The following is a 26,461-nucleotide window of genomic DNA, read 5'->3' as shown; positions in this document are numbered from 1 at the left end:
AAAGTTGACTGAACAAGTTCGCATTAAGCCTCAAGGCACACTTTGAAATAAACATTCCTAAAATAATCTCAGAGGGTCTTTCTGCTTATTGGTTGTTATTTTAATTAAACGTCAAAAGTGATACTTTGTAATTGTATTTACATTTTGGTAAGAAAATTAAACACTGAAAAAACTTCAAGAACATGTTAAAACGACAGAGAAAATATTTTTAAATGACATCACTTTGCATTTCTTTAGAATTTAGAATGTTTGAAAATAGGCTTTGTAGTGGAGAACCTTTTTCGACTTTGACGTTTGTGGGCGGGGCTTTCATCGATGACGAGCGGAAGCCGCTAAAATCAAAACTAGTTGCGAAACGCCCGTCAATGCACAGCAAGTTGACATTTCCGCGATAAAACAAAGTGACGGACGCCCTCTCAACATGGAGCAGAAGAAAGGTAACAGACAACCGTGTGGCGTTGGTTGAGCCGTGTGCGTCAATTTTCAACGGTCGCTTACCGGCGTTTGCTAACGTTAATGCTAATGCTAAAGCTACATGGGACGGTTACAGACTGCACGCGCCATTTTCCACCACTGTCACTCTGGTCCACAGGAGTTTTAAGTCACCTGAGTGCGCTGGAGGTTCGGGCGAGGAGCCGCCAAGTCCAGCCCCGGCAGCGGAGTCGCGTGGAGGAGCTGCGGGCTCGCGCGAAGGCGCTGACCGTCCAAAGGGACCGGCTGAAGACGGAGATCCACTCACACAAGGTACAGTAAAGGAAGAGAATCCATTACCTGACTGGAAATTACACTTAAAAATATAATGTATATTATGTGGGGGGGGGGGGGGGGGGTTGTTGTTTTTGTTTTTTTAGTAGTAGAACGATATAAAGTCCCAGTAATTCACAATCTTACACAAAAACATAATTTCACATACCGGTACATATAATCCAAAGGTTGTGGTTTTCTCTTTTTTTTTATAGGAATAATGTAATATTGATTTTAGTTTTTGACTTTTTTTAATGTCACATTTTCAAATTTTGTCCTGCTCAGCACATTGAAAAACACAAGACACGACTGAACAATCTGGGTGCAGCGGCAGCAGAAGAAGAAATGGAGACTGAAGACAATGAGAATGAACAACTTTTGCATCTGATTGCCAGAGTAATGCAGTTGAAACAGCTTCTGTATGCTCATCACATCATTGGTACGCTTCCATTATACACTACTTGGACTCAGCAACAGGCCATAAAATAAAAAATAAAAATCCCCCCCCCCTTATTTTACATATATACTGTACATGTACACTTTTTTTAAATTACTAGGTGGCTACGACATCACCGAGATCCGCAGGGGGAGAGGCATCTGTGTGACTCTGTCGACCGCCTACGAGGGCGTCTATCTGGAAACGTACAACATGGAGTTGGACGTCAGGCCGACGCTGAAAATCAGTCGCCACAATGTGCCGCCGTTTATCCCACTGGGCGAGCTTTGCGAGCCGGCCGGTCGGCAGAAGGACCTCAGGGGCTTCCTGGACCCGCTCATGACGCGCCTCAACGCCTTCGCGGGCCGCAGACAGCAGCTGAGGCTTGTTAAGGTGACTTTCTCGTTTTCTCCCCCTGGTACCGCAAAATCACGCGCCATGGATCTGCTTTTCCCCAACCGACCCAGCGCCACCGCATTCCACAATTAAAGATAATTTGGAGTTCCGGAAAAATTGACGTATCATGGCCGCAACAGATGCGTAAATGAGGTGCTTTTTTTATTGTACACGGAATCCAGTTAGTTGTGTACATTTTCACACTGACACACAGCATACCCATCCTGACTTTACAACATATCCTCACTAGACGGCATCACTGAAAAAAATGTTTCATTTTGATTTTGTCGGTCAAGTAAGCACACCCACTCGCGGCTGCACGCTAAAATTTTTTTACGAGGAGTACAGTGGCCCTGATCTTGAAAGTTTATGGGCACAGGTAGAATATTTGCACACTGTAAATTGACTTACAAAGTAAATCTTCACATTTCTACTCATTTTGCCTATACCTACTGTTAAATGAGCTGAAGTGTGGAACAGATGTTTGTCAACCACAAAAAAATATTTGAAAAAAATAATCAGAATTAAAAAAAACAAACCAGAACTTCAAAAAAAACACTCTGAGCAGAAGCGTGCCCTTGTTTACTCAGGAGCTCCATCCATCGGTGACGGTGATGGAGAGCAACATGCTGTGTTCCATCCTGGTGCTCTTGCTGAGCACGCCAAGAGAGAAGACGTCACTGCTCTGCACCCTCAGCTATACGGACCACACCAGATGTCTGCCCAAGGGGGTCCACTTTGACTGTGAAGGTGGGTGACTAAATTGTGCATAGTAATGAATTTTAGAGCGGAAATTGAGTAAAACACACTTATTTGATCAGAATGGGCTGCAAAATCTTTCAGTGAAAAGCCTTAAATGACACTCTCTGATATCATGAGCAATTTCGTCTTTTTCCAGACAAGGAGCTTCTGGAGTCTTCCAGGTGGAAAAACAACCGCAAGCTTCTCATGGAGACGCCAGTTCACAAAGCTTTGGGCGCCATGAAAAATATGGATTGCATCGCTTAGGCGTCATACACACTCCCACTTATCGTTTTTGTCCTGGAGCCTCTGAATGAATTCCATCACCTTATCGTGCAAGCGCTCCCTCTGAATGAGCCTCGTCTTCTCCACCTGCTCCCGAGCCTCCCGCCGCCGCTTCTCCATCTCCCTTTCCGATATGGTGTCGATGGCGGCGATGCTTTTCACTTGCACAAACGACAAGCTCCTCCGCAGACGTACTCCACCGCTGCTCGCCAGGGGTGCCGACACGGACCTCGGAACCTCGGTCTCCACGCGGGTGATTATTTCCTTCATGGCCACGTCCACCGTGGCTTTGGGCTCGCAAGCCTTCACCATCAGCACCCGCCTACGCTCGCTTCGCAGCCAGTGTTGTCGTCGTTGCAGCATTCGGCAGGTGTACCTGAATTCTTTTTCCAGCCGGTCCAGCTTGAGACGAAAATCTCGTTCGTCCTTCTGGTTGAGCACCCTCAGCTGTACTACTCTTGGCTCCATTAGTCCTTATGGAGCGTTTCTCTCAATGCTTTTTTTTGTTTTAACCCCGTGTTTTCTCCAACTGAAGCCATTTGCTGCCATGGCTCTGTCACTGCGTGTAATGTGATATACCCATTGTGTTTGAGGTTGTCGGTAATCTTGCAGTGGCACGAAGCTTGCTAGATTGTGTTTCAAGAGGCCTACACGATAAACATTACACGATACAAAATACTTTGACTAGTTCATTAGAAAAGTAAATGAATATTGCAGAAGTACTAACAGAAAATACAAATATAAGATAAATATCAGGAAAATGTCATATATTTCGGGAGGAAAAAGAAAAAAGTGCTAAACTAAAATTCTACGTGAAATAATAAAAATACATAATCCATTGGGGTTTTCTTGTATGTTGTTTTAGAAAAAGTAATAGCAAAATACTGTATTTGACACTATTGCCAAAATCGTATGGTTTAGGTTAGAAATAAAAATATATTTTCGAAAAATAAAACCATTCCTTAAAAAAAAAGCTACATCAGCCAAGTCTGTGTTACTTATAGCCTACATTCACGATAGTTACAGCACCCCAATTAAATACGTTTTTCTTAATAATGTAGGACCTTTTTTAAAGAGCAAAAATCCAACCTTGCCGCGGGTAAATGGCATACAGTATTCATTAATGCCGATATGTTGGTCGGAAGCGTAATTTTTGTGTTTCAAAATGAATTCAGCCAATACAGTATATTGGAACTTTTGGATGAAACACCACACTTTGTATTTGCGTGCTTTTTGTTTATATATTTTTTACCTCTGTCTTTGTCACCACTACATTGGCTGTTGTGTTTATATGTTCGGAGTCCTAAAAAAAAAAAAACATAAAAGGCAACTTGCCGCATCTTTCCGTAATGACGTAATTCCCGGTATGTACTTCCTTGTTCGGTGTGACAGCGCTTTGCTAACTCGTCTTTTTAGCTAACTGCTGCTCTAGCCTCTCCCACTCAGTCACGATGTGGAGGACGCCGGTGTATTAGTGAAATAATAACCCGCATGTCAACGACACTCTTTGGGTCTAAGTCGAAAAGACAGCCGGTGGAGAATATTTGGACTCGATGAATTGATCCCCAAAAATTCGTTATTAATTCGTCCAGAGGGTAAGCGTCTACTTTCTTACGGCTACAGTTGTGATAAAGTTAGCTTAGCACCGTGTCGAAAGTTCAGCCCGGCAGCAGTGTTTGACATAGTACATAGTAGATTCAAGTCCGGTTCAAAACCGAAATACTTTGCTCTTTTTACTTCAATGTAAGTTTTGATTCAGTGGCTAGTAAGAAGTGGCGGAGGTTGAAACTGAAAGTGTATCATCTAACCCTCATCTTTTGTACAGAAGTGACAGTTAGAAAAAATATGATAAAATACCGGTAACCATTATTCAAAGTTGTGTTGTTTTTTTTTCTTTTTGGTCCAGGCACACATTCGCTAAATCTCGCCACCACACTTAAATCTCATGACAAGTCTATGTAAAGAAACAGACAAGTTAACCATGCACCCCCAACCCGTCACTATATGTCGTTAGCTCACATCGACGAACCAAAATACACGAATTTCCCCACGGCACACCTGCTGATCCCGTGACACTGTGGGTGTACATCATTGATTTAAGGTACAGGAGTTCATTAAACTCTTGCACGTTTATTACAGAAGCAAATGAATAGACAAAGCTTTGGAAACTATTACCAACACTTCAATCTGAGGTCCTCAGTGTTTGACAAATTTAATAAGCCTTCACATGGGCATCGTTATTGCACAAAGTACATCAAGACACACTTGATTTCGAGCCCAGTTTCTTTAATTAATATTGAAATGGCATAATTGATCGATCAGGGGAGTGATATCCGTTTCCAAGTGAACTGTATCCTCCTTTATAGCCTGGAAACGTTTTGAAAATGAGCCCACAAACATGCTGTTTCGAATGCTGCGCAAACAGTGACAACTTTCAGACTCACTGGGGTACCTAAAACATCATCCATTTCTTATGTAGCAAGAAATTAGACTTTGTGGACACGCTTGCAAAGTAAGATGTCTACATGAAGTTTTACGGTACTTCCTTTTTTTTTTTTTTTTTAGTTAGTTCATTGACTTCCTCATTTAACTTACACAAACTAAAAAGGTATGTTGTCTTGCATTCTTTTTGACATGACAGTGTTCATTTCACCAGAACCTCCAACATGGACGACCCCAACAAACCTCGCAAAATGTCCACGGCAGGGGACAGCCTGTACAAAGTCCTGGGCTTACAGAAGGGAGCATCGCCCGATGAGATAAAAAAGGCCTACAGGTGGGTTTGACTGTCAAATGACACCGTTTTGTTTTGTTTTTTCCTTAAAACTCATTGTCGTAGTCGTTAACGATGCCTTTCACCCCTCCAAAAAAGTTCCCACGTTAAAGTTGTTTCGTTCATATGAAATGAATCCATTTGTTCTGGATTTAAACTGGCACCATCATTAAAACTTGATTCACCTCACAGGCAATGTTTTAAGTTGCATTTTAACATTCTTAGCTGTCACACAAGTGAAGTGAAACACTGTTTATATCTGAAAATAAATGCAACCAATAACCACAAGCCCTTTGAAGAAAGGAGGAGGAGGAGGAGGCAACCCGGAGGCATTACAATATTTCAAATTGACAGTGCAGAAAATTCACAAACATGACTTAAGATTCTCTAGTTTGGTCTGTCACATGTCCGAAAATCACAAATGGCATTGACCATTGTTTTCCAAAGTAAAGTTTTTGGAATACAAATAAATGTACCGTAGTTATTTAACCAATTTGTGTGAAATGACTTTAAATGTTTGAAGAGCACGGTGGGCCATACTTTGCCCAGACCCGCTTTTCGCTTCTTACCGATTTGAAGTCTTCACTCACAAGTCTTCACTCACAAAGGTGGTCTGATTCTTTCCTGTGGTTGGTGTCTCCCGCAGGAAGCTGGCGCTGCGGCACCACCCGGACAAGAACCCCGACAACCCCGAAGCGGCAGACAAGTTCAAGGAGATCAACAATGCCAACTCCATCCTGAGTGACGACAACAAGCGTAAGATCTACGACGAGTACGGCTCCATGGGCCTCTATGTGGCCGAGCAGTTTGGCGAAGAGAGCGTCAAGTACTACTTCCTCATGTCCAAGTGCTGGTTCAAGGTGAGTTGCAGCCTAAAAACCCCGGGCGGGGCAAAACGGTTTCGGGAATCGCCACATATTTGCGATTCACGAATTCATCGAGTCACGTCGTCGCTGAAAATTTTACATATTGGCAGAATCGCTGCATGCTGGGCTCCATCGGTAACGCCCTCCATGACGTAACATTGTAGCGTTCTACCCCCCCCCCCCCTCCCCAAGTATTGACACTTGATTTCGCACAATGCCGCCTCAGGCCCTGCTGTTTTGTTGCGGCATCCTCACGTGCTGTTGCTGCTGCTGCTGCTGCTGTTTCTGCTGCGGCAAGTGCAAATCCTCCGAGGACGAAGAAAGAGACTTCTACGTGGACCCAGAGGACCTCGAGGCGGAGATCAGAGAGCAGGAGGAAGGTGAGCCGCAGCTTTCAGTCTTGCCCACTTTTGGTCACCGTGCGATTTGACGAGAAAGTTTCCCCTGCGTGCTGCATTCAAGAAAAAGTGGGAAGTTTCAAGGCTTGATTTGGTTCTTCACCGTGCGCTTTGAAAAGGCTTCCTTCATGCAGCATTCACTGCAAATGAAGAAATGTTTGACCTCTTGACACGGTTGTTGTTGTTTTTTTGTCTGCGCGGTCATACAAAATTGACAACCCTCTTTTTTTTTTTTGTCGTTTAAAAAAATAAATTGCAAAATTAACACATTACACCATAACACAAAGAAAATCAACAAAAAAATAATAATTAAATACCGAAGGAAAAAAGTTGAGTAAAACTGTCAAATATTCTCCCTCTAATTTGTGTCTTATGTCTTAAGTTATTTTATTAATGTTTTAAAATTTGGTTTTACAAATCTTAATATGCCAAATATCGTCGTCGTCCTTAAAAAAAATGCCCCATGAGTTCTTACAGCTCTGCACTCACGAGCTTGAGATGGTGCATTCACGAAAACTGGGATATTTCAGACCTCACTCACTAGCTCGAAGGTGCATTCACGAAAACTGGGATATTTCAGACCTCTGGCACTGACTTATTTTAAAATTTGAGCCTTTCTGAATTGTGTTGTGTGATGTTTCACAGCACGAGACACTGTAATTGTTATTCAGCCGAGCTCGTCTGCCGCCGTCGACGCTTCCGGCAAAGGTGACGCCGCGTCAGGTAAAGTTGGGCTCAACACCTGCGTGTCGGCACATTTTCAGAAACGGGCAGCTCACAAAAGATTGACGCTTGTTTAATGTCAGGCACACTACAGACCTTAATTAAAAAAAGAAATTAACTCGACATTAAATAGCAGAGGTAGGCGACTGTTGCCGTCATACTCGACTCAAGTCACGTGACTCGACTTGTCCGACTTGAGTCAGCAATTTCGTCCCTTAACTTGGCGAAAACTTGGAAGACTTGAGTTGACTTTGACTTGCTACGCATGAGACTTGACCTAAACCTGAACTGCATGTCTTTTCAGGTCTTGTTTTGTATTTTCAAGATAGTGTGCCTTTTATTTTGAAAGGGGGGGAAAAAACCCAGATGTGAGCTTTGAAGTGTCATCAGCAGGTTGTGGGGAGTCACGGAATGACATAAAAGTGGGGGGCACCCTTGGAACTTTACGTTTTGCTCCCTCCCTCCTCCTCTGCGCGGGACTCACCCGTTTCCTCTACTCATCGGAAAAAGGCGACTGTCTAAAATTAATTTCAAAGAGATGGCTCACAGTGCAAACAGCCTTTCAAACGCGGCTCTTCAGCGCCACCCTAGTGGCTCCTTTGGAGCTTTTTCAAAAATTCTTGAAAAAGGAAAAAGATGGGAGAGGGAATTTTTTGTTTTAATATGGTTTCTGTAGGATGACAAACATGATACAAACACTCTTAACGTTTTCCAATCAATCTTAAATGTCAACATTTCCGCATGTGTTAGTGCGTGCGTCTGCGTGGGTGTGCGGTAACGGGTCGATCGCGGGGGGTTGGTTGATTGAAAAGGGGCAATTTAGTCATTTTGATAGTAGGCTACTTTAGCAAATACAGATGCGTACAACTTGTGTTGTCTTCATGATAAGGCATTTAATTTTTTGCGACTCCAGACATATTTTTTGTTGTTGTTTTTTTTGGGGGGGGTCCAATATGACACTTTCAACATTTTGGGTGGCCTGAGAAATCCCCTTAGCTCGTTACCGATGACAGACAGGATTAGCTTGACTTTATAGAACTACTCCAAATTGTGAAAGCGGTAATCGCCCCTTGCCTACTCGAAACTAGACCGTTATGATGCGCACATTACTCCCACCAAAAATCACTTTTAGACCCAGTGTCACAATTGAATGTTCTTTCCTTAAGCCTCGAGGTACTTTGTATGAAAACATCGTTTTTGATTTTGATTCATTGTACCACTGCAGGCGAGGACACGCCTATCGTGAATCAGCCCCACGCCAGCAACGGCTCCACCATTTCTGCCGCCGCCACCCCAGCCTCCGTGCATCTGACGGTGGAGGAGTGAATGCCCCGAAACGCCCCCCCATTTCAGAAGTTTGGATCCGATTCTATATTTTTTTCTTCTCCTTTTTTTTTTAATGGGACTCCGACTTCTCAGAGGGGCTTCTTTTGTTTACAGCAGCAGTTATTTGGGGGTTGTTTTTCAGTGCCACAGGGTATGCTTTTGGATCCTCTCATGTTTTATAAGGAACTGTGCAGAAAGCCGCAGGCCGCCGCCACCACCAGATTTCCTTTTTTTTTTGTTTTTTTTTTTTTGTCTTAGCACTGTTAGAATGACCCTTACAACGGGGTTGGGCCAAAAGGAAGTGTACACTTTTATTGAATGTTGTATAATATATTTTTTAAAACTACATTGACGGTTTTTTCCTCTCCCTCCGTGTTGCTTATTATATATTCATAGCAGTGAAAACAATCCAGAGCGCTCCGTTTGTCCATCTGTTTTGTAGTTTGCTGGTAGATGGAGAATAGTCGAGAGTTGTCGTCATCATTCTTGCGGGGGGGGGTTGGATGTTTCCAATCGTCCCCTTATATGAATTCCGTGGGTAAAACAAAAAATGGATCGCAATATATTTACGTGGTGCACTATTCCTTCACAAAGGTTTGCGGGTCTTTGGTGCTGTATTCATTTCCTTATGTTAGTTTTACAAGTCACATTGACTGCTGTCAAAAAACAAAAAAACAAAAAAAAAAGTTCATTATAAGAACAAAGCGACCATTGACCCCAAATTTCTGCACAGTTTTATGTCTATTTGGGAGAGCGTCCCGGACGCCTCTCCAAGCACTTTGACAACACTTGCCAAAATACGGCGTCCACCTTTACCTACCAACCGGCGCCACTGAAAGCGTAAGATGCTCTTTATTCATCGCCAAAAGTTGGGCTTTGGCTGTGAAATTTCTGGCCCAACCTGAAATGCGCGCTCACCTTTCCAGGTGAGCTGAATTCGATGGTTGGGGGAAACTTGAGAACATACAACACGTGGATCCATAAACCGAGCAATCCATTTATCAAAGCCGTTCCTTTCTGTGACTCTCCGGGTCTCTCTGCCTTATGCAATTTGTCATTCAGGTTCTTGTTGGAGAGCAGCGAAAGGGTGCCAAAAATACCGAAATGCTGAATAGCTGGACACGTGCGTACATTCAAGTTGAGAGAAAGTCAAATGAAGCTCACTTGGAAATATCGGAGCGCAGTCTAGGTTGAAATTTCAAAGCCTTTTGAGTCGCATATACGTAAAATATAAACACTATGATCATGTGCAAAGCCAAACATTTGCTATTTCCAATTTTTTTTTTTTGTGGCAACATTACATGTTTTGAGGTAGAAGCCAACTCTATAGTTTTTTAAAAATTTAATTTAGTTGTATCCAAACGTGATCGTTTTGTTTTTTTTGCGGGGGCTCACTCAAATTCAAAGACCCCCCCCCTCCCCCCCTTTGAATTTGAGTGTGCCAAGCGGTCCGACATGAGAAATGTATTTAAATCATTTTAGTCAATAACTTGAATGTCTCTTCTCTTTTTTTTTTTTTTTTTTTTTTGACATTCCCGTGAGTATCGCATTTACTTGCCCAATGCTGTAAAAAGGTGTTTGTGTTCCTTATTTTTTTTTTCTTTTTTTGACTGAATAAACTCAGGTTTCACTGAATGCAGTCTGTTGTAGCATTATCTACCCAAACGCCCCCCCCCGCCCCTTCAGTCAAGATAGCGTGAGTAAGAACAGGTTGCCGTTTTCCCAGTTCGATGGCCGTGGAGTCGGAGAAACACCTGCTGCTGGAGCCTCTTTCCTGGTCTGTGACATCAAATTCTTTCTACTCGACATTTGCTTGTCCTGACCGCTTTGTCTCGTTTCGCCTCCAGCTCGGACTCGGAGGGCAGCGGAGACGTCGAGTGGTCGTGCGGTGATGGCGGCGAGTTGGACACGGGGGAGAGTGCCGCTAGGCGCCGGGCCGGAAAGAAACTGGTGTTTGCCTTGGTCGTCAGCCTGCTTTTTATGGTTGCTGAGGTGTTTGGTGAGACGATGAGTAGTCGTTCAACTTTTAGGCTGTACATATTTATTAAGAGGGCGGCCCGGTAGTCCAGTGGTCAGCACGTCGGCTTCACAGTGCAGAGGTACCGGGTTCGATTCCAGCTCCGACCTCCCTGTGTGGAGTTTGCATGTTCTCCCCGGGCCTGCGTGGGTTTTCTCCGGGTGCTCCGGTTTCCTCCCACATTCCAAAAAACATGCGTGGCAGGCTGATTGAACACTCTAAATTTCCCCTAGGTGTGAGTGTGAGTGCGGATGGTTGTTCGTTTCTGTGTGCCCTGCGATTGGCTGGCAACCGATTCAGGGTGTCCCCCGCCTACTGCCCGGAGACAGCTGGGATAGGCTCCAACCCTCCCCCCCCCCGACCCTAGTGAGGATCAAGCGGCTTGGAAGATGAATGAATGAATATTTATTAAGGGGGGGGTCTCTTGGTACGCATCCCAATATATTTTGACATCCTCTCTGGTCCGGCGTTGTTTCGTGCTGTCCAATACTTTCGATCTCCACCCGATGTAATCCAATCCTGTCCTGTCCTGATCTCCAGGTGGCTACGCCGCACACAGTCTGGCCATCATGACAGACGCGGCGCATCTCCTGAGTGACGTCGGCAGCATCTCCGTCAGCATCTTCTCGCTGTGGATCTCGGGACGCGCGCCCACTCACGGCCTGACTTTTGGATGGCGCCGAGCTGGTCAGTGGACATGGCGGCAATACCTTCGCGGCAAGGGTCCGACACGAAGCCTTTTTCACTGGTAGAGTTAGTACACAAGAATACTGTGCAGGTATTCATTATATAATGTCATTTCCATGGTTATTTAAAAGTTAGCACATTTATTATGCATTATTTTAGCTAGAATAGTATAATAATACTAGCATAATATTCATTCATTCATTCATTCATCTTCCGAGCCGCTTGATCCTCCCTAGGGTCGCGGGGGGGTGCTGGAGCCTATCCCAGCCGTCTCCGGGCAGTAGGCGGGGGACACCCTGAATCGGTTGCCAGCCAATCGCAGGGCACACAGAAACGAACAACCATTCGCACTCACGCTCGCACCTAGGGACAATTTAGACTGTTCAATCAGCCTGCCATGCATATTTTTGGAATGTGGGAGGAAACCGGAGCACCCGGAGAAAACCCACGCAAGCCCGGGGAGAACATGCAAACTCCACACAGGGAGGCCGGAGCTGGAATCGAACCCGGTACCTCTGCACTATGAAGCCGACGTGCTAACCACTGGATACCGGGCCGCCCGTAGCGTAATAATTACTAGCTTTTATGCTAGTATTTTTATGCTAGTATTTTATTTTATGCTAGCATAATAATACTAGCATAAAATAAAATACTAGCATAAAAATACTAGCATAAAAGCCAGTAATAGTTAGCTTCTAGCCAACTATTACTTGCGGGCCATCGGGCCACTATTAACGTCGAACCCTGTTCATGGCCTTCTTCACACTGCGTGTGTCCGTGTCTGTCTGTCTTTGCGTCCGTGTGCCCAACAGAGATTATGGGCATGCTTCTATCTCTTTCGTCCATCTGGGCCGTGACGGTTTTGTTGGCGTCGTCGGCTGTTCAGAGGATGTCCGACGGCGACTACGACATCAACAGCGACGTCATGCTGCTGACTTCGGGCTGCGGCGTGGCCGTCAATGTCCTGTGAGTCCGCCGTTGCGCTCGTCGCACGCGCTCATCCGCATTCCTTCTCGTGTCTACTCCCGTTTTTAGGATGGTGCTCATCCTGTATCAGTCGGGCATCGCTCACACCCACAGCCACAACCGGGCCTTCCCGCAGAAGGACGCGGAGCGGTCGGGTCTCGCCCATCGTTCGGGTAATGCCAGCGTGAAGGCCGCTTGCATCCACGCGGTGGGAGACCTGATCCAGAGTCTCGGCGTACTGCTGGCGGCCGGCATCATCCACTTCTGGGTCAGTTGAGGCAAAACGCATCATCAATCATAGGTCACGGACAGTTGAGTGTGAGCGCCAGCGCTGTCAAGAAAGTTAAAATGCAACACATCACGAGTCATATTTTTGATAGTTAAAATGTTTGTTTTATAGCTGGGAACAAAGTGTCGTATTAAAAAAAAAAAGTATAACTTCAAGAAGGAAATGTGTGTATTTTTTTCTTATGTGCGGGTATTTGTATCCTATTTGATCATTTTCTAAGGTTTTTGTAAATATTTAGATATATTTTTTATAAATATAAAATAATTTATTTATTTATTTATTTATTTTTTTGGTGATTCGTTGGCAGCCAGAGTGTAAAGCGGCCGACCCCATCTGTACGCTGCTCTTCTCCCTTGTGGTCATGTGGACCACCTTCCCCACCGCCCGGGACGTTTTCAGAGTTCTAATGGATGGTAAACGAAGACCCTCCAAAGAATGACATCAACGCAATGTTTTTAAGCGAAAGCCTCCCCGATCCTCGGGCTTTGTTCCTCTCCAGGCGCTCCTCCTGGCATCAGCGTCGCCTCCGTTCAGGACGCCCTGCTGTCCGTGCGAGGTGTGGCGGCGCTCCATCGCCTTCACGTGTGGAGCCTGGACTTGGCGCACGCTCTGCTTTCTGTGCACATCACTGCAGGTAATTCAAATATGTTGATTTTTGAGAAAGGAATTTACATTCTCGAAATGGTTGCTTCCCCCAACCCCCCCCCCCCCCCCCCCGCTAGAAAATGACTGTTTCCTAGTCATTTTAGAGATTCCTAGATTTTTCCCCCCCTGTAGACTGACTTTAAAAAGTGGTATTTAAAGCTAAATTTTACATTAAAAAAATACTTTCTCGAAAAACGAATTAAAACTGACCGAATTGGGAAAAAAAGTCAAAACGAAATAAGAATTGACTATACTGGTAAACTCCAAACTATTATGGAACTTAACCAAAAATGTGCTTGTACTGTACATGCCGTGCAGAGGAAGGTGCAGATGCGCACGTCATCCTCAAGAGGGCGACAAAGCTCCTGCGCTCCGATTTCGGCTTCGCCGCTGTCACCATCCAAGTGGAACCTTCCAGAACCTCACAGGTGGACCTTTTCTAAATGTATGCTACCTGTTATTTGCTACTTAAGACCGTGCGGAATGGACTGCGTACACTCCAATACTTATATTTTGCTAATTGAAGCACAATATAGCAGCCAAGAAGCATTGAAAAGATTACGTTCATTTTTTTAAAAAATGTGACGTTTTGTCTGTTTTCCATTTGAAACTGTTTTCAGCCAAAGTCCCCCTTTATTTTCAAATTAAGGTTAAACAAAGAAATTGGCCAAATAAAAAAAAGTGAAACATTTCTTCCTGTTAGTGAATGAAAAAAAAAATGAAACACTGCCAAAAAGTCAAGTTCTGTTGCCTTTGCTATGAAAAACATTTATTCTTCAAATAAAAATGAAACTTAAACTGTCCCCAAATTTTTTTGGGGGGGGCTCTTTGGATAAGAAAACAATATCTGAATTGTTCATTTACACAAAAGCATCAGAAAATAAATTTATTTTAAATCAGTTTTTTGTTGTTGTTTAACTAATACATCTGAAAAACAAATCTTTGTCATTTTAAAATACACCCCCCAAAAAATTTTCCAGATTAAAATGCAGGACAAAACAATTTCTGTTCTTCTCGTACTTTTTTTGCTGCACTTATTTTACTGATCAAAAGGAATCGTTCAAACGTTTTATGAATGCAAAGTATTAATGCAGTGGGCCACCATTTACACAATCATAAAAATAGGCCGTCAGTATGCAAAAGAATCAAAGTCACTTGACTGCAATCAATTGTGCGTCTCAAAATAGAGGATGCGCCCCCCCCAAAAAATTGACCTCAGTTTGGCCGACCGTCCTGCCAGTAGCGCGCGTAGGCCTCTTGAAACATGTCCCCGCACGCCACCTGGGCCTTGAGCTTGGAGCAGACCAGGAAGGAGCCGCCCATCTTGCGATGCAGCGAGTAAGTCTCCTCGGGGGGCGGCGTGAGGCGTTCGCGAAGCATCACCGGGATGAGGCGGTGGATCCGCTCGGTAGTGCTCTGAGTGCCGAAGTCGAACGGCCGCGTCGATGAGAAGGCCTCGCCCAGGATCATCACGGCGTCCACGTGAGCGTTCTCCATCGCCTTCCAGAAGAAACGAGTTCAACCATTGGCTGGGTATTTTTTTTTCTTCCCTTTTCTTTTTTTTTTTTTTTTTTGCAAGTTACCTTGGATTCAAATCCGGTGAGGAACTTCATGTCTCTGGAGCGCTGCAGGACCTCCTCTCGATTTTGATGTGCAGCTGCGTTGATAACCTACAAGAATCACAATGAGCATGTGGACAACTGTCCAATGGACAAGTAGGTATTTTTCTTTGCTTTTTCTTATTCCTCCTATTATAAATCTTTTTCTTTTTTAATTAAAACGAACATTTATGAGGACAAATATGTTTGTTTTCAGATTTATAAAAAATGTATCCCACAACTTTAATCTTCTGAGCAATTTTTTTAATATCTCCCCCAAAATAGGGAATTCGCATGACGAATTCTCACCTCAATGTAGATGTCTGTGAAACTGCGGTCAAATTCCCGAGTTGCTCCGAAGTCCAACAGCGCCACCTGTCGACGGATTTAGATTTTTTTTTTTTTAATGAAGAAACAAAATGACCCAGATTGAGAGCAATCAAATCAAATCAAAGTCAAGGGCACCTTATGCTTTTGTGGGTCATAGAAAAAGTTGGACCAGTTGGGATCAGTCTGCATGAAGCGGAACTCAAAAAGTTCCCTCAGGCACAAAATGAGGATTTGTTCACAGATCTGGAAGAACAGCCAAAGAAACAACATGCTTTGAACACAGTTATTAGGATTATTATCGTGTGTGTGTGGAGCAAGCCCAGCCGCAAATAGCTGCTATCCGTGGCTAAAGAACGTATCCCCCCAAAAATATTTTTACTTTTTGAGTCCACAAAACGGTGACAAAGCTCCTCAACTCATTTCAACAAACAGTGGTGCCTTGAGGTACATGTGAGACTTTTTTTTTTTTTTAAACTTCCCCAAATCTGCAAGCTGCGTGTCCTACGACCTGGGCATGCGCAAAGTCATTCTGACCAATCAGAAGCAGCCTTTAAATGTTATCTGACCTTGTTTTTGCATGTGACAGCAGCCAATTAGTTTCGGCCATTTTGGGACTTCTATCGTGGCGCTGCCCCCCTTTCAAGAAAAGCATTAAGGTAAGAAATTCACATCAATTGTCACTCGGAAGTGATCTTTGACTTATTTTCTGCCGTTTGAATGATTTTCACAAAGGCAACGCAGCACATTTGTGACGCGGGGTTACATATTCTTTATCATCTGGAAAGAACTCGGAATTTTAGTGCCGTATTGAGGAGCTACTCTTTCTTTCTCTCGTGTACTGTGCAACAAAATGCCACACACAACTATTCAACTGATGCATTGTGACAAAACCCCCCCCACTAAATATTACTGTTTGTTTTTATAAGGTACAGCACAGTATAGAATGCATTCCCCCCCCCCCCCCCCCCCAAAAAAAATCTTTTTAATGGCATTTCCATCCATTTCGATTTTGGAGAGATGCGTTTTGTGAATGGCAAATATGGGTGGGGCCGTCATCCATGTGTGGTTATACCTCGTTCCTGATTTCCTGGGGGAGGTCGGTGGCGCGGTCGAGGGGGAAGCCGCTCACCAGAGTGGTGGTGAGCACGCAGCGCCCACTTAGCTCGGCGATGACATCGGGCACGTAGAAGAACGGGTGCTCCTTCAGCAACTCTCTAACACACACACACCAGAAAAGACAAATGCAAGTTCCATTATTTGCCAGCAGGTGTCACTGGCAGAAGTTAATTTTCATGGGGGACTATTTTTTATTTATTTCAACTGAATTGAATTCTTAAAAAAAAAACAAAAAAAACAAGAAGATAGAAATTGGCACTAAATTATTGCATTCATTTGTTTACCAGGAATTTATGATTGCACACGATTTATTATTATTACATAATTCAACTATTTGGGGGATGCGGTAGCGATTCTGTAAGCAGCCCCTTTCACCGGATGCAGTCAGTCACACAGAAGCAGAACAAACGGAGCAGATACGAAGTCGCAACACAGACGAGATATTGCAGCGGCGCGGACGCAGAACAAATGGCGGCGATATGATTGGATGCGGTGTAGCAAGAAGCGAAATGCGTCGCGAGCGGCGCGACTCACTGGAACTTGCTGCAACATTTGGCCTCTTTGATGTAATCGCATTCCTGCGCCAGCTCGCGGCTCATAACCTGGATCAGGTGCTCGGGGAACAGACCTGACAAAACGACACACAAATATCTTTTTGGGGTATTAACGTGTTATACACATGTTATACACATTATGTTAACAGCATAACGAGGATATGTATTTTAGTTCGGTTTGAGGTGAACATTCTTTTCAGTTATTCAAAATACAGGGAAAAAAAAATAGTCTCCCCTCTGAGTTACCTTCAGGCAGCGCGTTGCTTAAACTCAAAGCCGTCATGATGTTGTTCACGTCACTGTCGATACTCTTGGACACGCCGGGATACTGAAACAAATGTTTCTCTAGTTTTGTTTCTTCTTTATGACACAAAGGTACGTTTTGCAATGATTTAAGGCGGAGCCTATCTTATCACTATTTTGTGAAATGTACTTTTTGCGCATTTGTGCTTGACTACACTGAAGTGGAAACATCCATCGATGTGTGGCGGAAAGCTTTTTTAGTACCTGAACCTTCATGGCGATGTCTCTGCCGTCTTTCAGCCTGGCCAGATGCACCTGACCGATGGAGGCGGCGGCAAACGGCTTCTCCTCAAAGTAGTCCAACCTCTGCCGCCAGTCTGCCCCCAGGTCGCTGCTGATCACTTTCTGCAGACAACAACAAGGCGCTCGGTATCAAGAAGGTCCGGCAAAATTCCTACCCGGATATGTTTTTACCATCATCTGTCTTGTAGGCATGAAGTCGGCGCTCTGTCGAACCCGTTCAAAGATTTTGGCCAGCTGAGGGTTGATGAAGGCGTCGTCTATAAGATCAAGAGGAAAATGCGAGTCACATTTGAGCTCGAAACGGCCCCTGGTGTTCAATATCATTCAGCCATAGAAGTACTGTAATTTCCTTTGAGCAACGCGTAATTTGGTCTGCAAGTCTGTTGTGTGCAGGCCCACAAAAAAAAAAATTTTAATTCCCCATTTTAGTTCGAAGTGGGCCATTTTGGCTCGGTGGCATGCAAGAATTAAAAAACAAAACTAAAAACAATTTCAGCCCCAAAGGTTTCACTGAACAAGATGGAATTTGGAAGACAAATCTGTCATGTGCAAAGCCACAAAAAGAGCTCCAGAAGGCATGCGTGAAAACACTCAAGTCTGCAATGTTGCTTTTGAATTGGCATTTTGGCTTGGTTGAAACTTTTGTCAAAATTCAGTCCCCTAAGCCAGTTTTGTTTTGGTTTAGGCAGGTCTTGTGTCGACCCTGAAAAAAAATACACACAAAGTCGGCCATTTTGATTTGTCTTTTTACTGGTTTAGCTTTTAATTGATTACTCTTTCTTTATGTCTTAGAGTATTCTTAATGTTACTTAATCATTTGATCTTTTTATGATTTATAATTGCTGTGCCAACCTTCATATTTTGATGATTATCAACTCAATATGCTCCATCTTATTCAATTGATGACGATTGGTTGAATGAAGCGCTTTGCTATTAAATCTTCTCAACTCAGAAATGAAATCGTATCCTTGTCATTTTTATTATTTTAACAGATCACATTGCGGATCCGTTTAGTCTGAGGAGTTCATCAAAGTTGATTGGCGCTTACGTTGATAATTACATTGAGTTAATGTCCCACCTTGGATACTGAGCATCTGTCCTAATTTGAGTGCAGCGCCCCGAACTTTGCACAGCGTCCGCACGATCCGCTCAGCGTTGGCTTCGGAAAGGAAAGCGTTGGAGCCTAGGACAGACTTTTTATTGCCTGGGGGGGGGGGGGGGGGGGGGGGGGCAAAGTGATGACGAGGCTCTATTTGCGATTGAACACCAAAAGCCAGTTTCGCCCGAGCGACACAAGATGAAATTGAGAAGAAACACACACACACAGTATTCAAGGCTCCTCGAATTCATTCGTTTAGTTTAAAAAGGTGCCGAATGTTAAAAACAAAACAAAACCTTGGACTACCTTGGTGCTGTCGAGGTTGAAACGTTTTCTTGGCCACCTCAGCAATTGCGCCGATGCCAAGTCCCACAGCCAGGCCTGTCAAAAGAGCAAAAGAAATAAAAGCAATACATTGTTATAATAAAATATACTCTTATTATTGTTATCCATACGCCGCTTTACGCCAAAAACGCCTTACTATACTGTACATGGTCATTTTTTTCAGCTAAAAATGCCTTACTATAGTAAGGCGGAAAATGACCATGTACTGGTATATATAGTAAGGCGTTTTTAGCCGGAAAAAAAACGACCATGTATAGTAAGGCGTTTTTAGGCCGAAACAAACGACATAGTATAGTAAGGCGTTTTTAGCCCCCAAAAAACGACCATGTATAGTCAGGCGTTTTTGTCCGAAAAAAAAACCCGACCATGTATAGTCAGGCGTTTCAGCCCGAAAAAACCGACATAGTATAGTAAGGCGTTTTAGCCCGAAAAAAACCCGACCATGTATAGTCAGGCGTTTTTAGCCGAAAAAAAACGACTTAGTATCGTAAGGCGTTTTTAGCCCAAAAAAAACCCACGACCATGTATAGTCAGGCGTTTTTAGCCGAAAAAAACCGACTTAGTATCGGAAGGCGTTTTTAGCCCAAAAAAACGACATAGTATAGTAAGGCGTTTTAGCCCAAAAAAACGACATGGTATAGTAAGGCGTTTTAGGCCAAAAAAACCCGACCATGTATAGTAAGCCGTTTTTAACCCGAAAAAAACGACCATGTATAGTAAGGCGTTTTTAGCCGAAAAAAACGACCATGTATAGTAAGGCGTTTTTAACCCGAAAAAAACGACCATGTATAGTAAGCCGTTTTTAACCCGAAAAAAACGACCATGTATTGTAAGGCATTTTGGACGAAAAAAACCACCATGTATAGTAAGGCGTTTTTAGCCGAAAAAAACGACCATGTATAGTAAGGTGTTTTTAACCCGAAAAAAACGACCATGTATAGTAAGGCGTTTTTAGCCGAAAAAAACGACCATGTATAGTAAGGCGTTTTTAACCTGAAAAAAACGACCATGTATAGTAAGGCGTTTTTAGACGAAAAAAACGACCATGTATAGTAAGGCGTTTTTAACCCGAAAAAAACGACCATGTATAGTAAGGCGTTTTTAACCCGAAAAAACCGACCATGTATAGTAAGGCGTTTTTGACCCGAAAAAAAAAATGACATTGTATAGTAAAGCGTCTTTAGCCCGAAAAAAAACGACATAGTATAGTAAGGCGTTTGTAGCCGAAAAAAGGACCATATATAGTAAGGCGTTTTGGGACGAAATTTTTAGCCGAAAAAAAGGACCATGTATAGTAAGGCGTTAACCACATGTTAATTCAATGTAGACCAGACAGAAAAGGCGCCAACGTACTGTTGGTTCAATGTTTAAAACAAGTTACCAATCACTACCGAGGGGCCGGACCGGGGGTGCGGTATGCAAATATCGGGGGCAGTGTTTTCCTTGTATGTTACAATAAAAGTCTAAATTGGCGGGATGGGAGCTCGAGCGTGATCGCGGAGCAACTAACCGTCGTTCGCTCTCAGAGATCCGCTTCCGCCGATACTGAAGACAAATTTCCTGTGTGCCGAGTCATTTCTTTAACTTTGTCCGAGAAAATCTCTGACACTTACCTCCCTCTAAAAATCAAGATAAATAAACGCCGCCCTCATGCAACTATTAGTCCAATACAAGAGCTTTAACAAGACATACTTCCAAAACTCATCAGGCGTCCAATCCGAGTGACTGGCACTTTCCTCTCCCGCGCGCTCTTGCAGAGCTGAAACGCAAAGGGAAAAACTCGGCAAAATGCTTCGAAATAAGAGATATATAAATTCATCTATGAAGCAAAAGTCAAAGTCTACCACTTGCTTGTAGGGATTATGGTGAGCACTCTTGGCAGCCCTCGCTTTGTCCATGTCCGCCTCCGTCATCCTCCCAACAGAAGAGTTGTCCTGAGTCAGCATCCTGCACGGGGGGCTCCCCGAGGGCAACCTGACCCGCTTGGTACCGCTTCCACGAGCCTCGCCTCGATTATTCGGCCCACCGGCGAGGGAGGAGTAGCCACGGAATTCCTGCCGTTTGCTCAACGTGTCCTGAAACGAGAAGATATCGATCCTTTAAAAAGGCGCTTTTTAGTGCCATCTAACTGTGAGAAAGCACATTGCAATGAAATCAAATTTCATAAACTGATGCTTAATCAACGCATAAATCCGATGCCCCAAAAGACCAAAACAATAAAATGAAAAAAAAGATGTATTTAAAAAAAAAAACAAAGAATGTAGTACAATGTAATGTATATATTTATATATAAAATACAACACATGCTCGGTCAAGGGTGCTATATTTTCATCTAGCCAAAATGCTATTAAAAAAAAGATGGCACAAAGATTTCTTAACAGGTCAGGGAAAATGAATAAAAAAGTAGATTTCAATTCACGTTGTCATTCGCATCAATCATTTCTTTCTATCCCTGTCACTTGTTTTCTGTGATTCGGTATTTGTTTGTTCCGTCAAGTTTGAGGCCAAGATCTGGAGGAGAATCTGGGCTTAAGTGCTAAAACGAGTAAACCCGACTTTCGTTTATTTTTGTTCATTCGTATTTTCTTTATAATCACAGTCATCATCGGCTATGTTGGACATTTTCCAATCTCCTTTTTAGAAGTGGTTCAACGTTGATAGCAAAGAGAAACTTGAGTTGCAATTTTATAAAGACAAAAAAAACCCAAGGTTTATGTATGGACGGTATCTGGCCGCAGTGAAATCAGCTCTACTGATGAGTGAAAGCCAGAATCTTTCTTTTCCTTGAAAAAAAACTCTAAAAATGAAAAAGTAGTAATTTATGCCATCGTTTCTTCAACGGACAGCAACTGGCAGCAATTCACTATTGTTCTTGTAGAGAAACCGACCGGAGCACTCACCCGCAAAGATCCGGAATGGAAGCTCCCTCCGCCGGCCAAGCATCCCGCCGTAGCCCGGCCCGCCACTTGGGTGATCCAGGCCAGACCCGAGCGCACCAGCGCGTCGCCAGCCATGGTGCCCGTTCCGGAGCACACCCGTCGACTCCGAAGTTAACCTTCAAGTTGTTCGAAACTTTGAAATACGGAGTCGCAAACTCACCACCAATCTTAAGCGCTTCACAAACTTCATTTGACTCAACGTGGTGTGAAGTCGTCAAGGGTCCGTCGACCACTAAGCCCCAACGAGCACACTTTTCTAGCCGGGAAAGCCGCCAGGCGCCCGCGGTGGGTGGAGGCTTGCAATTGAGCTAAAGTTCAACCATTGTGATGAGCATTTCAGTACTGGCCGAGCGGGGTGTCCGTCACTCACTGCCGCGAGCGAACAGCTACCAGCGGTGGGGCTACGCGAATGCTGACGTGTCCGGTGGAAGGGGCGGTCCCTGAAGTGGACACGAGTGATGCGTTCAAATACGTGCTCGCCGCAGCGGAAAAACTGATGTTACGTTTAGGTTGTGTATGACTGTAGTCACAATTTTGAAGTACAGTATGTGACGTGCTCTTATTCTGCGCATTTTAAAAAAAAATCTCGTTGGATAAACTATTAAATCTCCGTTTATTTTATTCCGGTAGTCTGGTGTGAACGCAGATGAAGTAACGTTTTAACTTCCGTAAATGAAAAGCAACAAAATAGGTTAATGCCGGACCAACACAATTGAAGATATTTGTGTTTATGATTTATAAGTGACTGTTTTCAATTGGATTACTTTAAAAAAAAAAAAAAAAAGTAATTTATGAAAACATGTAGCCAACGGTGGCAGGAGAAAACGGGATGAGTTTTCCATGAAAAATTGGGGTTGGTTCCAAAACCAAAACAAAGAGATACATAAAAAAACTTTCTCTCTCTGAAATATCATATTTTTACCTGTATTTTCGGTGTGTGGTGTGTGCTGCTCTTAACTCACTCACACATCCCCCAAAACAAATAATACCAGAACTCCTTTCAACAATACAATCCATCAAGTCAAACAGTGGATGAAACAACACCTAAAATGACTCATGAATACTTCAATGTCCGTGTCAGAATTTGATACAAAAACAAAACTGCCGAGAAAACGGTTCCGCCACGGAAACTTGCCGTCTTGACTCAATACCATCTGGCTATTTCAAAACGATTGCACAATCCGTGCTGAGTTACAGCAAATAATCAACTGTTCCCTTCAGTCACACCCATTTTTTCCTAAACCCCCGAAAGGAACTACTGCTGTCAGAACATATTGCTCCTTGCCAAAATTATTTCCACTGATTCGCAGCCAGCTGTAGAATAGCTTGTAAAAATTTGCTTTTGGAAATAAATATTTGGAAATAAATAATGGTGCTGTAGACTGATGATAAAAATAGGACACGTGTTGTTCTGTCTGAACCTTTGACATCAGTGTATTTCTAATGAATTTCTAACTGGCAAAAAGGACAACCCCCCCCCCCCCAAAAAAAAACGCACGTCACAATGTTGTGTGCCAAGAGTCCGTTTATTTAACTTATTGAGCGCCTGACTCAATCATCCGGTATCACAATTTGACGGCCGACTTCAGCTTGGGGAAGAGCCGCAGCGCGTTGCGCGTCGTCACCCGCATCACCTCCTCCAGCGACACTCCTTTCACGGCGCTGACGTACTCGGCCGCGACGACGATGTTCTTGGGCTCGTTCCTCAACTGCGTGTCGAAGCGGATGGCACAGAAACTGTTCATGAATATAGTCTCAAGATGGCGACATTTTCATGAACATAGCTATGATTGTTAAAAACAAAAACAAAAAAAGGGACCTGCTTCTCTGGGCCGAGTGCGGGCGAGTCGGTTTCCAAGCACATGTTCTCCAGAGGCAACAGTTTCACTAGTTTCTGCTTCTTGGTGGGAAGAAGAGAAGAGCTTAGTAGGGAGGATTATAAGAAGGTGTCAAAAGGTGAAGGCTGTAGCAGTGTGATGTTCCTGTGACGCCTTATTCAAAAATTTACAATCCATCGCAGAAGGAAAATTGATGACAGATATTACAAATGGTGGCCCGGTAGTCCAGTGGTTAGCACGTCGGCTTCACAGTGCAGAGGTACCGGGTTCGATTCCAGCTCCGGCCTCCCTGTGTGGAGTTTGCATGTTCTCCCCGGGCCTGCGTGGGTTTTCTCCGGGTGCTCCGGTTTCCTCCCACATTCCAAAAACATGCGTGGCGGGCTGATTGGACGCTCTAAATTGTCCCTAGGTGTGAGTGTGAGTGCGGATGGTTGTTCGTCTATGTGTGCCCTGCGATTGGCTGGCAACCGATTCAGGGTGTCCCCCGCCTACTGCCCGGAGACAGCTGGGATCGGCTCCAGCACCCCCCGCGACCCTAGTGAGGATCAAGCGGCTTGGAAGATGAATGAATGAATATTACAAATGGTAACAAACACGGCCGGAACAAAAAAAAATCAAAAGGTGAACTCGTAGGTCAGGGTTCGTCAGTTAAAACAAAGAGTATTAATTAATTTCGTCTCTAAATATGCCGTTGGGAATAAAATAACGGTCTGATGAGGAGCGGCAAATTTGAAGAGCAGCAAGTGACGCAGCGTTCGTTGAATGTGTAGCAATCGGCCCCGAAAGGGACCATGGAGGGTTGCTCCTTTTGCTCACGTCGTAATCTGACCGTTGATTAGTTTATCAAAAAGTACACATGCGTGCTCGCACACACACACACACATACCGCACACATATATACGCACACAGTTAACACGTCATAGATTACAGCCGAAACTAAAAAAAGTGATAGGAAACTTCCCCGAAATGATCAATTTCATCTCTTATCAAATTTACGATTGACTTTATTGACGCAGGCTCGTCAGCACACATTCGTCAAGACAAATTTCACTCTCCGGCCACTTCATTAGGGACGTTCAGATGACGCAAGTGTAACCCCGAACGACGTGTCCGGTCGGTGTATTGGCATGCACCTGCTCGCTGCGTACGATGGACGGCGGGATGGAGAAGAAGAATCCGGCTTTCACCCCCTCCGTGGCGACCGACGGCCTCCCGTCAAAGGCGTGAAGGAGAACTTTTTCCGCGCCTGCGAAAAGCAGCACAGGCGGCTTTCATTCTTATCATTGCTTACAAGCAGGATTTATAGAAAGTAGGCTTGTTGAAATACACACTACTGCCATATTTTAAGTAGCAATACTAAACAGATGGTGTCACACCTTGCTCTATCAGGAGCTGGATAGTGGGTCGACCCGCCGAACGTGAATGAACATTCCTAATAAAAATACACATTTAATTGGATAAAACAGCATTTTTCCCCTTTTTAAAAAAAAAAACTAAACAAATGAATGTGTCTTTAGACTCACAGAGGGAGGTCCAGCTCTTTGGCGAGATGCACCTGGCGGATCAGAACCTGCCTTTGGTTCTCTTTGTCCGACTCGCCGCTCACATACCTGGGTGTAAAATCCAAACCGACCTAGGGCGACACGTGGGAACATTGATCATGTCAGAAATGCAGTACAGCCTTTGCCGATTTAAGAACTATAGGGCGGCATTATTCGCTTTTTCTTTTTTTGCTATTTGTGTTAGCGTTTGGTCACTAATCCCTAAAAAAATGGTAAGGTTCACATTTACTTTGATGTCAGTGTTTCCTACCTCTCCAATGGCCACAAGGTGGTCTTTGTATTTATCAATAAGGGGAAGAGCAGCATCCAGGTCCTGTGTGCAAGACAAGAGAGTGTTGCGCAGTTTGCAAATGGACATGGCAGTGAGATGTCCAAGAATGTTGGGGTTAATTTTGCATTCTTCACCTGAAGGGAAGCACTTCTGTGTTGGTCAGAGGATACTTCCTGAACAGGGTGGACTCCCAGGCAGGGCAACACAAACCCTGGGAATCTAAAAATGAAGAAATAAGTTAGCTATATTAAAAAAAAAATTAAAACTTGTAGCGTGTTTTTTTTTTAATTTTTGTTTGAAAGTTACCTCTGTGCCAACGCAATGATTTTTTCAAATTCCCCTGCATGCTCGGCCACGGCCAACAATGCCAGCAGTCCAGCCTGGCAGTTCAAAACAGCACCCGCGTTTCATCATGACAGCAAATAATGACCCAAGAGACTTAAAAGAGCAATTAACCCACCCGTTTGGAGTCCTCAATAACCGTTTCTATGTCCTAAAAGATAACGGTGACAATTTAAGACGGATAAATGTCTAAAACGTTCGGCACCTACGATGAATACCTTGTCAAAATCTCTCGCTGCGATGTGACAGTGGCAGTCGATGAAGCCACGCATGATGGAATCAAAACATCCGGGTTGCAGGCCCCAGTGCGCATGCGCACAAATCACGTGCACCAGATTCATAAAGTGTTTCCCCACTTTTGGCTCGGCTCACTAAAAAGAGCCGGCTCTTTCGGCTCCCAATTGGCTCCTCATTTTTTTTTGGTTGCTTAAATTAATTACCGACCAAAAATAATGTAAAATGATGTGTAAAATGAATTACTAATGTAAAAAAATATACAGAATATCAAATATTTATTATTTATATGGCTTTATTTATATTCTTCTGAACATACTCAACATGGAGTACAACATGGAGTGCTTCAAAAAAAAATAAATGACAAAGTACAAAAACAAAGCCCCATCTCAAAA

The 26,461-nt window shown here is 43.8% G+C and overlaps 5 protein-coding genes across 9 annotated transcripts; 3 read left to right on the top strand and 2 right to left on the bottom strand.

Annotated features, from left to right (window-relative positions):
* The first annotated feature begins 276 nt into the window (after positions 1-276).
* cenpo (centromere protein O) lies at positions 277-3,252 on the top strand. The gene is made up of 6 exons (XM_052086441.1): positions 277-437; positions 593-744; positions 1,030-1,183; positions 1,302-1,573; positions 2,167-2,326; positions 2,475-3,252. The coding sequence occupies exons 1-6, from the start codon at positions 422-424 to the stop codon at positions 2,582-2,584; spliced, it is 864 nt and encodes a 287-aa protein (XP_051942401.1). The 5' UTR covers positions 277-421; the 3' UTR covers positions 2,585-3,252.
* A 704-nt stretch (positions 3,253-3,956) lies between these two features.
* On the top strand, positions 3,957-10,323 carry LOC127614962 (dnaJ homolog subfamily C member 5-like). 3 transcript variants are annotated; one of them, XM_052086445.1, is made up of 6 exons: positions 3,957-4,197; positions 5,244-5,378; positions 6,022-6,235; positions 6,468-6,621; positions 7,285-7,362; positions 8,588-10,323. In XM_052086445.1, the coding sequence occupies exons 2-6, from the start codon at positions 5,269-5,271 to the stop codon at positions 8,686-8,688; spliced, it is 657 nt and encodes a 218-aa protein (XP_051942405.1). In that variant the 5' UTR covers positions 3,957-4,197; positions 5,244-5,268; the 3' UTR covers positions 8,689-10,323. The 3 variants fall into 3 exon arrangements, with proteins under 3 accessions (XP_051942405.1, XP_051942406.1, XP_051942404.1); XM_052086444.1 differs by having other exon boundaries at positions 3,961-4,197; positions 5,259-5,378; XM_052086446.1 differs by lacking the exon at positions 7,285-7,362 and having other exon boundaries at positions 3,959-4,197; positions 5,259-5,378.
* Positions 10,324-10,355: 32 nt separating this feature from the next.
* On the top strand, positions 10,356-14,294 carry LOC127614955 (zinc transporter 2-like). Of its 2 annotated transcripts, XM_052086434.1 has the most exons (8): positions 10,356-10,465; positions 10,536-10,687; positions 11,246-11,392; positions 12,205-12,358; positions 12,428-12,626; positions 12,955-13,060; positions 13,147-13,281; positions 13,611-13,845. In XM_052086434.1, the coding sequence occupies exons 1-8, from the start codon at positions 10,419-10,421 to the stop codon at positions 13,733-13,735; spliced, it is 1,065 nt and encodes a 354-aa protein (XP_051942394.1). In that variant the 5' UTR covers positions 10,356-10,418; the 3' UTR covers positions 13,736-13,845. The 2 variants fall into 2 exon arrangements, with proteins under 2 accessions (XP_051942394.1, XP_051942393.1); XM_052086433.1 differs by lacking the exon at positions 12,955-13,060 and having other exon boundaries at positions 13,611-14,294.
* Positions 14,295-14,346: 52 nt separating this feature from the next.
* coq8ab (coenzyme Q8A, genome duplicate b) lies at positions 14,347-22,989 on the bottom strand. The gene is made up of 14 exons (XM_052086424.1): positions 21,781-22,989; positions 20,725-20,955; positions 20,573-20,639; positions 18,842-18,916; positions 18,515-18,640; positions 17,608-17,693; positions 17,398-17,538; positions 17,137-17,218; positions 16,871-16,964; positions 16,293-16,434; positions 15,356-15,463; positions 15,200-15,265; positions 14,876-14,962; positions 14,347-14,792 (listed from the first exon to the last, which is right to left on the bottom strand). Exons 1-14 carry the CDS (start codon positions 21,892-21,894, stop codon positions 14,508-14,510), a joined length of 1,704 nt encoding a protein of 567 aa, XP_051942384.1. The 5' UTR covers positions 21,895-22,989; the 3' UTR covers positions 14,347-14,507.
* A 337-nt stretch (positions 22,990-23,326) lies between these two features.
* On the bottom strand, positions 23,327-26,177 carry LOC127614958 (putative deoxyribonuclease TATDN3). Of its 2 annotated transcripts, none has more exons than XM_052086439.1 (10): positions 26,051-26,177; positions 25,951-25,983; positions 25,797-25,870; positions 25,625-25,709; positions 25,470-25,532; positions 25,181-25,290; positions 25,034-25,089; positions 24,791-24,903; positions 23,639-23,719; positions 23,327-23,528 (listed from the first exon to the last, which is right to left on the bottom strand). In XM_052086439.1, exons 1-10 carry the CDS (start codon positions 26,171-26,173, stop codon positions 23,385-23,387), a joined length of 882 nt encoding a protein of 293 aa, XP_051942399.1. In that variant the 5' UTR covers positions 26,174-26,177; the 3' UTR covers positions 23,327-23,384. The 2 variants fall into 2 exon arrangements, with proteins under 2 accessions (XP_051942399.1, XP_051942400.1); XM_052086440.1 differs by having other exon boundaries at positions 23,639-23,716.
* Between the last annotated feature and the right edge of the window lie 284 nt (positions 26,178-26,461).

Source organism: Hippocampus zosterae, chromosome 14 (genome assembly GCF_025434085.1).
Source record: "Hippocampus zosterae strain Florida chromosome 14, ASM2543408v3, whole genome shotgun sequence".
Classification (NCBI taxonomy): domain Eukaryota; kingdom Metazoa; phylum Chordata; class Actinopteri; order Syngnathiformes; family Syngnathidae; genus Hippocampus; species Hippocampus zosterae.
Note: the sequence above shows the minus strand (reverse complement) of the source record. Positions and strands in the feature narration are given on the sequence as shown.